At 38.4% G+C, this 12,726-nt stretch overlaps 1 protein-coding gene across 2 annotated transcripts in view; it reads right to left on the bottom strand.

The window, feature by feature from the left end:
* Nucleotides 1-10,067: 10,067 nt before the first annotated feature.
* The window catches only part of LOC150085587 (protein DEK-like), a 252,237-nt gene continuing 249,578 nt past the window's right edge, over nucleotides 10,068-12,726 (bottom strand). For both annotated transcript variants that reach the window (XM_090374124.1, XM_090374125.1), the window contains one exon: nucleotides 10,068-11,384. In XM_090374124.1, coding sequence (XP_090230250.1) covers nucleotides 11,373-11,384 — 12 coding nt within the window. In that variant the 3' untranslated portion in view covers nucleotides 10,068-11,372. The remainder of the gene's footprint in view (nucleotides 11,385-12,726) is intronic.

Here is a 12,726-nt window from a genome sequence, read left to right as displayed (position 1 = left end):
CAGCTCGAGGAACCCAATAAAACCCAAACTAAAGTAACCAAGATAATAACAGAAGCCAGCAATGCAGCAATAAAAAGAAGAAGCCTGATCCGGGGGGCTGTCCCGTGGTGGACCCTGGAAATTCAACAGCTCAGACGAGAAACAATTAAAAGAAGAAAACAATTCCAACGGGCAAGGCGCACATGGCCGGCCCATGAGGTTGAAGCTTTAAGGGAAAGATATAGAGAAGCCAGAAACAGCTACACAAATGCGATCGTCAAGAGCAAACGCAAGGCCTGGGAGACCTTTGTTAGAACAACAGAGAACACTGAACCCTGGGGTGTGGTATACAAGATAGTGACGAATAAACTTCCCAGGGGGGAAGTCATTTCAACCACCCAGACACCACAAGGTGATTATACCACCACGTGGCAACAATCTATAAGCAATATATTGGATGCCATCTTCCCGAAACCAATAGAGCCAACACTGCCAGAGCAACTTATCATCTGTCAAGATAATGAAGTTTATTCAACAGACACTCAGGAGCCACCCTTCACACGGGATGAACTACAACAAATGGCAACCCTGATAAGAAATAATAAATGTCCAGGCCTGGACTACTTAGAACCCGAAATTATTAAGAAGACCGTGGAGATCGTTCCAGACCTCCTCTTACACCTATATAACAGCTGCTTGGCTAAGGGCATCTTCCCCAAAAATTGGAAGACAGCAAAGGTAAAATTAATCGCCAAAAATTCGAACAAACCATCCCACCTGCCAAACTCTTATCGGCCAATAGCCCTACTGCCGGTTGCAAGCAAACTGCTTGAAAGACTACTCTGCACAAGGATACATCAGCATTACCAGGCAGCGAAACTCACAGAGACATCGCAATACGGATTCAAGAAGGGTTCGTCTACTGTGGAAGCCTTGCGTAGCCTATCGGAATTAGCAGCAAACTGCAATAATAAATATCTTCTAGCCATCTCCGTTGACTTCGCTGGGGCGTTCGACACCATTTGGTGGCCGAGCGTACTGGCAAGACTAAGGCTGGCACAAGTTCCGATCAACTTATACTCCATAATTAGGTCATATCTCTCCGAGAGACGCATCATCGTGGAAGCACCTTATGGTAGAGTGAATCGTGATGTCCACAGGGGCTGTCCCCAGGGTTCTGTTCTGGGACCGCTCCTGTGGAATATGGTTTTGGATGGGTTCTTGGCTTTGCACCTCGGTGATGTGCGCTCCCAGGCCTTTGCTGATGATTTGGTCCTCACCATTGCTGCAGACAGCCGGGCCCAGCTAGAGGAAAAGGCCAATCAGGCAATGCTGATATTGCAAAACTGGACCAGAACCCACTGCCTGACGATATCAACAACAAAGACGTCCTCCGTCCTGCTAAAAGGCAAGCTTGATATACGTAGACCGCCACAAATAAAGGTGGGACCTACCACAATAAAATTAGTGACCCAGTTAAAATATTTAGGAGTTATACTGGATGGTAATCTTACCTTTAAACACCATCTAACTTATATCAGAGCCAAAATCAAAAGATACTCTGGATTGGTGGCTAGGATCGTCAGGCGGGACTGGGGGTTAAACCAACGCACCCTGTCATTGTTTTATAAAACAACCTTCCTACCGATCATCACTTACGCCTCAGCAATATGGTTTTCCAAAACAGGAACTGTAGTAAACCGACGCATCCTTGATGCAACGCAAAGAACAATCCTACTGACAGTTACACGTGCTTGTAGGACAACCAGTACCCACGCGCTGCAGGTCTTGGCCGGAGCTCTTCCCCTTGACTTAGAGATCATGCGTAGGGGAATGAACTACCACATAGAGAAAGGAATACCTTGTACATACCATGGCTATACTGTGGACGTTAATGCACCACAAAAAAATGAAAAGACAAGGCTGCAAAAACACCTGATGCAAGTTTGGCAGGAGCGTTGGGCCAACTCAAATAAGGGAAATATCACCAGGAAATTCATTCCGAACATCGACAGGATGTACCCCAGTCCCCCAACTTGGTTTCAACCTGGCTTATATACCACCTATTTATTGACTGGTCACGGGGCCTTTAAAGCCAAGCTGGCAGCGCTGGGGATTGAGGTGGATCCGAGATGTGCCTGTGGGGAGCTTGAGTGCTGGGAGCACATTATGTATGATTGCACCCATTATGAGGACCTCAGGTGCAGACTGATCACTGCAATACACTACCTCCCCAAGAACTTGGAATCACATCTATTGGACTCACTTGAGGAATACAGGGAGCTAAAGGAATATGCCCAAAAACTATTTGGTAGGCGTAAAACACTGATAGCCATCTACAGAAGAAGATAAAAAAAAAAAAAAAAAGGAGACACAGAACACGCGTGGAGATGACTCAAGGAGAACCTCGCACAGGAACCTGCTTACTGCTAATCATCTAAAACCAGCGATCGCAAGAATAACCCCATGGAGCTGCGGATCTTTCCATGATGAAGAGAACCACAGCCATAGCTAACAGACCAACAATGGACCTGACCACTGTTCCTAGCTGAGGAAAAATATGGCTATCAATGACAGAGAAGACCAACGAAGATAGAGAAACTCCAAGTTGCTGCCTCAACGGAGCCATATTGGCTCTATGCTCTGCACTCTCTTGTGCAGTGCAATTCTTTTACTCCCACTCCCGGCAGGGGAGGGAGGTGACGGCTTGCTGTCGCCTCTCTTCCCTGCCACACCATTTCTTCCCTCTGGTGGGGCATGGGCATGCCTCACTGAAAAATTGGGGGTCACCTACCCTATCGACCCTCTTCTTCCTATTTCACCCCCCAGCCTTCACTCTCCCCTCCCAGCACTTTTTCTTGCACAGCGTATAGCCCTACACGTCCAAATTTAAAATACACCAAAAATTTTCGCCCAACCTTTTAGGCACTTTAGAAACAGGCTTTCAGCGTCAAACCCCATATTAGTGCTTTAATGTAAGTGATTTAAAATCAACCGCGGTCGTTCCAATTTTATTTTAGGTCCTAGCCACTAAAATCCCAGGAAAGTAAGTGGCAGGACCTGCCAGAGTACAATTGACTCAATGGTAACACCCGGCTAGCCTCCACGTGGCGAGGTATGGGCAACGTCTGGTCCCATTAGGGGCCTGGCGGCCAATAAGCCGGAGAAACAATGGGCACAACATATAACACTACTCATGACCCACACTTCTAAATCTCTGGCTTTGACAGGGTACTGTCACCGATACATAGAACATTCGCGGAGATGGGAGAAATCCCAGGAGCCGCTAGACCCTCAATACCTCATACCTCTCCTTTCAGCACCCAAAATACTGTTGACTGGTGGCAGCCTATTTTATCAGCGATAGTACACGTAGAAAGCCCTTCCTGGGACAGAGCAACAGCTACACTTTTTTTCCCTTGGTATCAATTGAACATATGGAGCCATACTTACACCTCCACAAAACAGGATACTTGCTCTGATGGAGGAATGCCCATCAGACATCTCATATTGTCAATGCCTGGCCCAGCTTCCCATGCCACGGATGGATGTTGGGAGTTTCTTTCCTGGTGACTGTGCCTCCCAGTAACTAAGTTACCAGTTGATCAATGCAAACACACTACTCACACTAACTACTGTTGTGTGTCCAGGGCACTTTCCCTGGAAAATAACTTCTGAGATTGAAAACTGAAAAGGCACCTCTCGGATTACAAGGGAAGCATGTGATCATGGCATTTCTGATTTAAACTTTGGCGTGTTCCATAAACAATACACATCAGAGTTCCCAATGTGGATTTGTGGGAAAGCACAACCCACTGACACTGTCCTTGTGGATATCTGTAGATGAAGTGGATGACATATTGGTAGGTATTTACAGCAAATTCCTGCTGTGAAGACCGCATAAATTAATTGAAGTATAGGCTTGTCTAAGTACCAGAACAAGTTGAAGGCCACAGCAAAGACAAGTAGCTGCAGCTGTGATGAGGTTCCAGTGTCTTCAGCACTACACCCTGGGTGGAAACTGGATTGGTTGGTGGCCCATAGATTTGGCTAGTCAGTAATGTTGGAATCTGGGTAAGAGGCATTCAAAAAGTTTACTGATGATCGAGAGGACCATCAGTCTGCAGGATTTTGGCTGCTCTGGTTTGGAAGGATTCTTTAGAATGAGGTGAAAATATGCCTCTTTCTAGTCAGGGGTTGAACAGTTCAAGGTTAGGATGTAGATAAGTTATCTTTTTGAGGATCCCTCCAACAAGATTGGACTCAAGACATTCTTTCACCTTTGAGGAATGCAACCTTTAGGTCATCAAGAGTAAAGGAGTCTTCAGTTTGGGAGCAGTAATATCATATGCAGATCTCGTGTTGATAGCTGGTTTATCATTCTGCATCTTCAAGCTTATTTACAGTAATTCTGTGTACGTGTCCCAAGGATTATTGTTACTACTGACAGAGATAGGGAGTTCCCAGGACATCTTTCTCTGGTGGTCAAACGTGTTGTAATGTTGGATTCTTGCAGCGTGGATTAATAATGGTGGTGAAGAGGTTCCAGTTGACTTCATACCTGGCTATGTTATGACTGGTGCATCAGGAGTGTGAAGGTAATCCAGGTTTGTGAAGTATGAAGTGATACAAATGGACATGCTTCTTGCATTTATGCTAAGATCAAAATGCATCAGGTGTGAAGATAATCCAGGTTTGTGAAGTATGAAGTGATACAAATGGACATGCTTCTTGCATTTATGCTAAGATCAAAAGGCCTTATGACACAATCCAAGGACTGTGTCATAAGGCCTTTTGACTGCCTACATCTATATCATGTAGGCAGTCAGAATGAGAGCCGTATGTGGATGAGCAGTCCCTGGCAAATAACATCTGAATCTGATCAAAAGAGTAGAAGCACTGGTCTCACAAGGGAAGCATGCGATGATTTCATATTTATTTTTAACTTTGTTAGGATGTGTTGCGTAAACAAAGCAAAACAGCCAAGCAGTATGACCCCATATTCAGAAATAAATATTAGCTCCTTACTCCTAACCTGATTGAAGTTCTCTCACAGTGGCTTAGGGATTAAAACAAAGCTTCCTAACTCCAAAGGTGGTGTTTTTGGGGCTATTTGCTGTGGTCTTTTTTTTTTTTTTTGTTTCGTTTTAAATTTTTGTGCATTATATTTCTAAACTAATTATCTGTAACAATGTTGCAGTTATGGCAGTAACTATTTTCATTATTAGACTTGACTTGATGCATGTAGTCACATATATTCCATACTTTATTATATTTCAAACTGTGCAAGATCAAGTTGGTAAGTCAACCTAGTTCTTCCAAAGATCAAGTAGTCAGTTCTGCAACTTGGGATTGTGATTTTGTAATTTTGACAAGTAGGCAGAATTTGTAGTTTCAATACTGAGTAATTAAAATACAAGTTCATTTTTCGATTGTTTTTATGGTGCATACATGAAAGAAAAAACATATATACACAAAAGAATATGATTGTAAAATGAAAATGAAGAAAATCAGAAACAATATATATTCTGCCAAAGTGAGGATTGAACTAGCAGCCTCTGGTTTAGTAAACTTTCATTAACCCCTGGATCGTTAGAACGTATCAAGAAGTAATCTACAAGTACTGACAAGGAGTAATGCAAACTTTCTCAATTTTTGTAGGATTTCTGAATGAGATAGCATTGCTTGGTCACTTTGCTTCATTTAAGAAATATTTTAGGCCTATTACGCTGCTTGCTTCCTGATGCAGGTTCTTCTTTGGCTTGTTTCCAGAGGCAATACAGCAGTCACTGGATCCCCACTGAAACATGTCACTAAACATGGCATACTATTCTTATTCCCAAGCAGCTCTCTCCCTGCACCGCCATGGAATGGCATCAAGGCAAATGATGCAATGGACAACAAAAAAGAATGTGGCCATATCTACTTCTCTAAATTATAATAAGATATATGAATGAGTAAACACAAAACCTATGTAGAAATTGTGATGTGAAATTTTAAGAATTATTTTTGAAATTATGCATAAAAATTGATCACATATAGCTGATACATCTAGAGAGGTAAAAATCATGTTGGTCATTGTAATCAAAAACTGTTGGATAAATTTCATCTGGAATATGGGATAGAGGGAAGACGATGCATACAATAAAATCAATCTAAGCTTTTCTTTGCAAGGAAATTGCTAAAACTTAAAATGTAGGCTGCATAAGACCTATTTATAATGCAGAATAAGATCTAAAATTATAACATAAATGAGAAAAGATTTGAAAATTAAAATGAAATGGGCACTGAAAAACATGCAAATGTGACTTATCTTTAGCATCTGCATGAGTAATTATAATTAGCTAACTACCAGATAAACATATTAACCTGATATGAGATAATTTAGATAAGATGTGGTTGAGCCAAGGCAGGTGATAAGGCCAATATGCAATTACAAAATTACTGATGTTATTCAAATAAAAAACATGCCAAAATAAATCGATATGAAATTGAACTAAAAGATATACACACCAATGCAACTAATAATATAACATTAAATATACATGATAACACATTAACTTAACATTCCAAAAACCATCTTAATTTTCCTTATTATCGATATGGTTTATTAGCAGTGTTACAGTGAAGCTTAATCCACTGCATATTGCCTCTTTAGGTATATTTCTTTATTATTTTTATGTACAGAACATAAATTAAGACTAGCACTGGAATGTTAGCAAGATACGAAGTCATTACTAAAGTTCCCAAAATAATGTGGCAGCAAGTGTGAGATAAACCAGGTACCTATATAGTTCCTAGTAAATGATTCCTTTACATTACACGTTCTTCGGCTCATTACAGAAAACTGATTGATGATAATTCATATTTGCAAATGAAATTGTGAATGGATGGAGTGCAGTCCATATGTCACAAGATTCTGTATTACATGGAAATAATAAGCTGCCTGGTATTTTCTAATACCTAGTCAAGAACCTACACGTTGGCACCAGCTCCAGTGGTTTTGTCAGTCATTTTATACTGATCATATGTGAAGACTAGTGTGACTGGATTTCCTGGTTTTCTGAAATTTTAAACAAAATGGTTTACCTAGTAGCTTTAATTATCTGATTGCATGAATTTATTTTTAATCTCAAACTAAATCTTTCAAATGCAAGTCAGGATCTGAGAAATTGTTTTTCAATGCAATGAGGATGTGTGATGAAATACCTCGTGAACCATGCAGTACACCTTGAACAATTGAGAGAATTTTGTTCTTCAGAAGATATACGAGGAGTATCAAAAAGTTAGCACCCTTATCTAGAAATAACAGCCCAAGAAAGTTGAAACTTCACAGGAACTTTAATCCTTTTCTATGTACTCTCCATGTATAGTAACACATTTCCCCCATCTATGGATCAGTTTTTTAATGCCTTGATCATAGAAGTCTGCACTTTTTGCCTGAAACCACGATTCCACTTCATTGATAACTTCCTGAGACGAATCAAAGTGACGTCCACACAATTGTTTTTCATTTATCGAAACAAGTCTGATGGTACTAGAGTAGTTCAAAGAATTACACAAATCCAACAGCTGGCAAGAACATTGCATTCAACATTGCTTCTGCAAAGACATCAGCAATCTTGGAACCCATCATATGGAGACCTTAGACATGTTCAGATGGTCATGTAAAATGCTCTGGGCAGACCCATACTAATTCCCACTGCATTTGCAATGAAATGTCACACATCTGTCATTCAGCACCAGTTGCTCAACCTTTGCAACTATCTCAATGTCTATGAATGTTGATGGCCTTCCTTCTCTTGGTTGTCAAAACACTTGTAAGACCACACTGGAACTCCCGTTTCCACTTTTTTTACAGTGTCGTAGGATGGACAACTCTGCCTATACACAACTTCCATTTCTTTGTCTTCCTGAGCTTTCTTGCCCTCCAAATCCAGGAACTTGATCACTGCTCAATACTCCACTGCGTCAACCATAGCATCCTTACTCAGATTCCGGGCTCCACCTTATTATATAAGATGTAACATATAACAAGTAATCAATTGAATACTAAAAAAAATTTTCAGAGTACTGAAGGCATTGTCTGCTGTAGAAGAAAAGATCACCTATGGGAATGAAATTTCACATATTAGTTATTGAATATGTAGACAACTTATATTAAAAACAGCATCTTCTTACTGATCTTTTATCTAGGTCAGGGTACGAACTTTTTGATATCCCCTCGTATAACAAGTGAATGAATGAGTATAAAAATTTCAAAGTACTGAAGGCACAGGAGAAATTCATTGCAAACTATGCAGAAAACATAAAACAAGTGATCAATTGAATATTAAAAAAAAATTTCAGAGTACTGCAGGTATTGTCTGCTGCAGAAGAAAATTTGGATCCGAGGAGAAATTTATTGCAAAAATGTTGGATCGCCATTAAATTTAATATACTTCTGCATTATGTAGTGTGCTTTTTAGCATATTCAGCAAACAAATACTAACAACTGAATGTTCCAAAAGTTGCATAACAGAGATTGAAGTTATGTGCATGAGATCAAAATGTTAAAATTAAGCATTTTAGAAAAATTTGTTCCCGTTCACAAAATTCAGAGCGAAGATATGAAATTATTTAAAGATGAAGTACTGAATTGTATAAACCCACTTGTGAATACCTAGTAAAGTGGCTGAACCTTCAATAAATTCAAACTAACAGAACAGATGATTTCAAAAGTACACTACTTTTGGGAGGAAGCATAAAATGCATAAAAATATTTATATGCAATTTCAAATGGATACTCTAGTAAATTTTTTTTGTTTAAGAATTACCTTTCAGAAGATTAAGAGTGAGGAATGATAAATGGTCATTGTTTTTATTATTTTTTTTTGATGAGCTGACCTTGGAAACTGAATTATGTGGCTTTTGTTTGCCACACAATGGAAATGCTGAAAGAATATTTTGAGAAATGGTCAGATGAATCTAACTGTCTGAATAAAAACAAGTAATTTCATTGTTACCTAAATTTAACAAGCTTGACATTGAACAGATTTTTCTGAGATGATCAAAATAGGATTAGGCAGGAACTGAATAAAATATTGTTTTAATTATTTCTCAAATATATTCATGTAATTATATGAATATACAAAAAGAAATGTTTAAATATTTGCTTTTAAAATGAAAAAGAAATATATAAACTTTTTTTTTTTTTTTTTTAAATTTTTAAAGCACATATTACCCAAGACTCAAAATTTATTCACCTTCTTCTGGATTGCCTGGGGGTTATTTTGTCCCCCCCCCCCGCCACCACCACCAAATTTTGTTCTGGCTAAAAACCACTCTGTTCACTCAGTGCTTTCCAAGTTAATTTTCTATCTGAACAAGGCAAAAGTGACTCTCAAAGTCGGCAATCCCACATTACTAGCAGCAGTTTATATTTGAGATATAAATTTCTGGTATATTTCCTATCACATTCAAACAAATAAGACATTTTTCTCTAGCATGGTTACCATCAAATGCACAGACAGCAAACTTCTGATATATGTGCTACAACTTCTGGGCAGGTGTACACATCTTGTAGTTTGTGGCATAATGCAGATTTCTCACTCACTCACTCACTCACACACACACACACACACACACACACACACACACACACACACACACACACACACACACACACACACACACACACACACACACACACACACACACACACACACACACAAGTATGAACATTCATGTGCACAAAGGATGATAGTTACAGATTTGAATATCTATATTTGGGCATTCTGTGGGCTTTCAAATGCAGTAAATTCAAACAACTCGGTGCTTAACTCCCTTGTGTATTTTCAGATGATCAATGTTTGCATGAAGTTAATTATTCATGCTCCCATTCTATGTAATGATTTATAATTATTCTTTGCAGTCAAATCCGCCCCCCCTCTTTACAATCCAGATAACAAATACTAAATGACAAATTAATGCATATTTCATATATGCATTCATTTCATCATGAGGAATTAGTTTTTTGATATGGAAACTTTCCATATGGAAAAACTGCTATGCCACAATTTATTAATCACATCAGACAGTCTGGGTGATACAATTTATTAGAAACAGAGTCCTACATATTACAAAATGCAGATGAGTCACATTAAGCAATGACACAGAGTAGCAGAAAGCAACTATCCTTATCCAAAGTGAATTAATATGACATGAACCTGGAATGAGAACTACTTGAAAAACTGATAACAAAGGGTAATGGTAAATGCAAAGGTGCATCAGAATACTGCAGCAATGAATTTCAAGGTAATGCTGATGGAATATTAATTTTGGCCGTGCACACAACTAATGAAAATCTCACTTAAGCAGCTGTGTAGCCATTCCATTAATATAACCAAGATTAAAACCACTCTTCAAGGATATGCCACCAGCACAAATTGTGAATGCAACTGGACTATTAACACACAACTCACTCTAAAATTAAATAAAATTAAAATCACATTAGCACCGTTTTTTTTTTATTTGTATCTAAAATAGTTGTTCATTTACATTGTGAATAAAAAACATCAGTTTTACACTATGAATGTTTAGTTATTCATACAGTTTTGTCCCATCTTGAAACTTTTTTGGACAGGAGGAAAACCTGCAAACAATAAATTAAACAAGCCTCCTCTCTTCCTACTATCTCATTCAGTTTCTGTAGCAGCAACATATTTAATTCCACGGCAAATGTGAAAGTATATTACCGCCGCAGAAAATTTACAGACACATGCTGTGGGCGGGGAGGGGTCACAAACTCAAAAATTGCAACAAGAATTATAAAAAACAACATAAGCACTAAGTTTTCTGATTTTGATTAGTACTATTTCATGTAGAATTTTTCACAAACTCAAAATAAACACTACATCAAAAAAAGATGGTCTAATTTATTTTTCTAAAGATATAGAAAAGCAATCATAGTATGAATGTATGATACAAATACTCTATTACAGCTTAAAATGATACAATTAAGTAACTAAAATGTAAAAGCATGATAATGTAGCAATAGACAACCTGCTGCTACAATTTCCTTCACAGCACTGGTGGCATATACTTTTTAACACACATTACACCCACAAAAATTGTAAAAATGAAATGTAATTATATACAGGGCAATCCAAAGTAAAATGCCAAGTCCCACAGTAAAACTGCCATCATCCATCATCCATTAATATTACTTTGGTTATAGAAACAGGTCATCTTTTCATAACAGTGTGCATTTTACAGATGAATGTTTACAGACAGACTGATGTAAACCCAATTCTTGTCTTCTGATAGTTCCCAAATGGTATATAGTTATGGTAAACATACAGTCTGCATGTTGCTAGCCATGGAAAGAGCAGGCATTTGAATCTTGTAAATGATCAGGAGATGAGCTAGTGTGAGAGGAAAAAAGAGTAATAAATAAATAAATAAATAAATAAATAAATAAATAAAAAACTTCAAATATACTTAAACCTAAAAAATCATATGTAATTACTCCATGCACATATTTTCATACATTATTTTGGGAGAAATATGAAAAACAAAACAAACACAAATGTCGCACCAGTTTATATAATAAAATTATATATATATATATATATCTATATTTTTTTTTAAGTAAAGAGTCTGAATACATTTATTCCCCATCACCTTAAAATAAAAAAATAAATTTATTTATACTTCATATGGTCAAGAGTGAGGAAACAAGTGTGCACTTTACTGGCTCAGCACACCAGCACCTAAATACGCAACACCTAGGGACTACAGCCCCCCCACCCAAATAAGTTTTGGGTGGTTGTGGTCCTAGGGTGATTGTTTACTAGTTTGATTTCTTAAAAATTATCAACAGCACTGAAGTGTGCAGATTATCACAATCATTTTTTTTTAAAATGATATTCTATAGCACTACAATATTTTAAGTTATACTCATTTCTAATGGTTATACACAACTTGGAGGCTTGAAGTGGTGGAACCCATGTCTAGTCTCCAGAGCCAAGTTCCGGTCAACCCTCCCCCATTTCTTCCATCATGGCGAGATCCAATCTTAGTTACATTTCGAGGGTACAGCTCTAAAACGGTGTTCGCAGGCCGGCCGCTAGTTAGTTTTTTGGTTTTTCTTCTTTTTTTTTAGGAGCATTAGCAACTAAGGCCACATTACTCCAGGATATGCGGTGGTCATTCCCTGACAACCCTCCCCCATTTCTTCCATCATGGCGAGATCCAATCTTAGTTACATTTCGAGGGTACAGCTCTAAAACGGTGTTCGCAGGCCGACCGCTAGTTAGTTTTTTGGTTTTTCTTCTTTTTTTTAGGAGCATTAGCAACTAAGGCCACATTACTCCAGGATATGCGGTGGTCATTCCCTGACCTTTTCGCATCCGCCGTATTTGGTGGTGACGCGCTCGAACCCTGGTCTAACCAAGAAGTCGCTAGTTAGTACATTGGACCGAACCTATTAGTAACTCTCTAGGAGGCTTCCCTTGCTACCTCTACTGTTGAGGTCACGTTATGCCAAGAATTTGGGTATATTCTTACCATGTGTATGCCATATCCAAACATTTCATTACTTCATACAACATGTCCCACACACCTTTTCTTATTATTGAATACATTATGATATGTCAAACTAATAGAGTAAGCTTATCAACAAAAAGATCTAAACCTCCCAAACACTTCCTAGTTCATTTCACAATAAACGTGGTCTCAATTCTAATCTCAACGATGTCCATTTCC

Source organism: Mastigoproctus giganteus, chromosome 5, assembly GCF_048544385.1.
Source record: "Mastigoproctus giganteus isolate SK-2022 chromosome 5, ASM4854438v1, whole genome shotgun sequence".
Lineage (NCBI taxonomy): Eukaryota > Metazoa > Arthropoda > Arachnida > Uropygi > Thelyphonidae > Mastigoproctus > Mastigoproctus giganteus.
This window is presented reverse-complemented; position numbering and strand designations above follow the sequence as displayed.